Below are 877 nucleotides of genomic sequence, written 5' to 3' on the forward strand. Positions count from 1 at the left end.
ACTGTCCCCTCCCGTGTCCCAGGACCGTCCCCTCCCGTGTCCCGGGACTGTCCCCTCTCGTGTCCCAGAACTGTCCCCTCCCGTGTCCCGGGACCGTCCCCTCCCGTGTCCCAGAACTGTCCCCTCCCGTGTCCCAGGACTGTCCCCTCCCGTGTCCCAGGACCGTCCCCTCCCGTGTCCCAGAACTGTCCCCTCCCGTGTCCCAGGACCGTCCCCTCCCGTGTCCCAGGACCGTCCCCTCGTGGCCTCGGGACCCCCGGGCAGGGCTCCGTGTACAGGCAGCAGGGACACGCGTGGCTGAGACCCCTTTATTGAGGCTGAAGGAAGGCGGGAATCTCTCCACCTCTCTCCAGAGCCGGGTGCCCGAGATCACATTTCTCTCTCCCACAGCCGAAGGGACGTTCCCCACCCCCCGGGGGGCAGCAGGGGGGGCTGATTCCTGCCCTGCCGCGGGGAAGCAGCGGAGCAGGGCGAGGTTCTTGGCGTCCCAGCTCCCACCCAGCCGGACCCTGGCACTGGGGGGTGGCAGGGAAGGGGGGTACACGCCCTGGCTGCTGCCAAAGGCGGGCTCAGGCAAAAACTGCCGAGCTGTGCCAGTAGGAATAGACCAGGAACCCAGTGAAGGTGCTGTCGGTCTTGACGCTGGCGTAGAAGCCGATGTAGTCCCCGACTCCCACCTGCACCCACACCTCGTCCTCGGGCTCCAGGCGGACCAGGGCACCCCCGGAGAGCGAGGTGGGTTTGGGCCAGTTCCCGTAGTACTGGAAGAAGGAGGCGACGGTCTGGCCGTTCTTCACCACGTCGAACTGGAGGCTGGCGCGGTAGACGGTTGCGTGGACGGCGAAGTAATAGAGGCCGGGAACTTCGCAGGTGAACT

General features: G+C 67.2%; 1 protein-coding gene across 1 annotated transcript in view; it reads right to left on the bottom strand.

The window, feature by feature from the left end:
• Positions 1-569: 569 nt before the first annotated feature.
• Positions 570-877, bottom strand: part of C1QTNF5 (C1q and tumor necrosis factor related protein 5) — a 1,927-nt gene continuing 1,619 nt past the window's right edge. The window contains exon 3 of the mRNA XM_009994613.1: positions 570-875. Coding sequence (XP_009992915.1) covers positions 570-875 — 306 coding nt within the window. The remainder of the gene's footprint in view (positions 876-877) is intronic.

Source organism: Chaetura pelagica, unplaced genomic scaffold, assembly GCF_000747805.2.
Source record: "Chaetura pelagica isolate M959 unplaced genomic scaffold, ChaPel_1.0 scaffold583, whole genome shotgun sequence".
NCBI lineage: Eukaryota > Metazoa > Chordata > Aves > Apodiformes > Apodidae > Chaetura > Chaetura pelagica.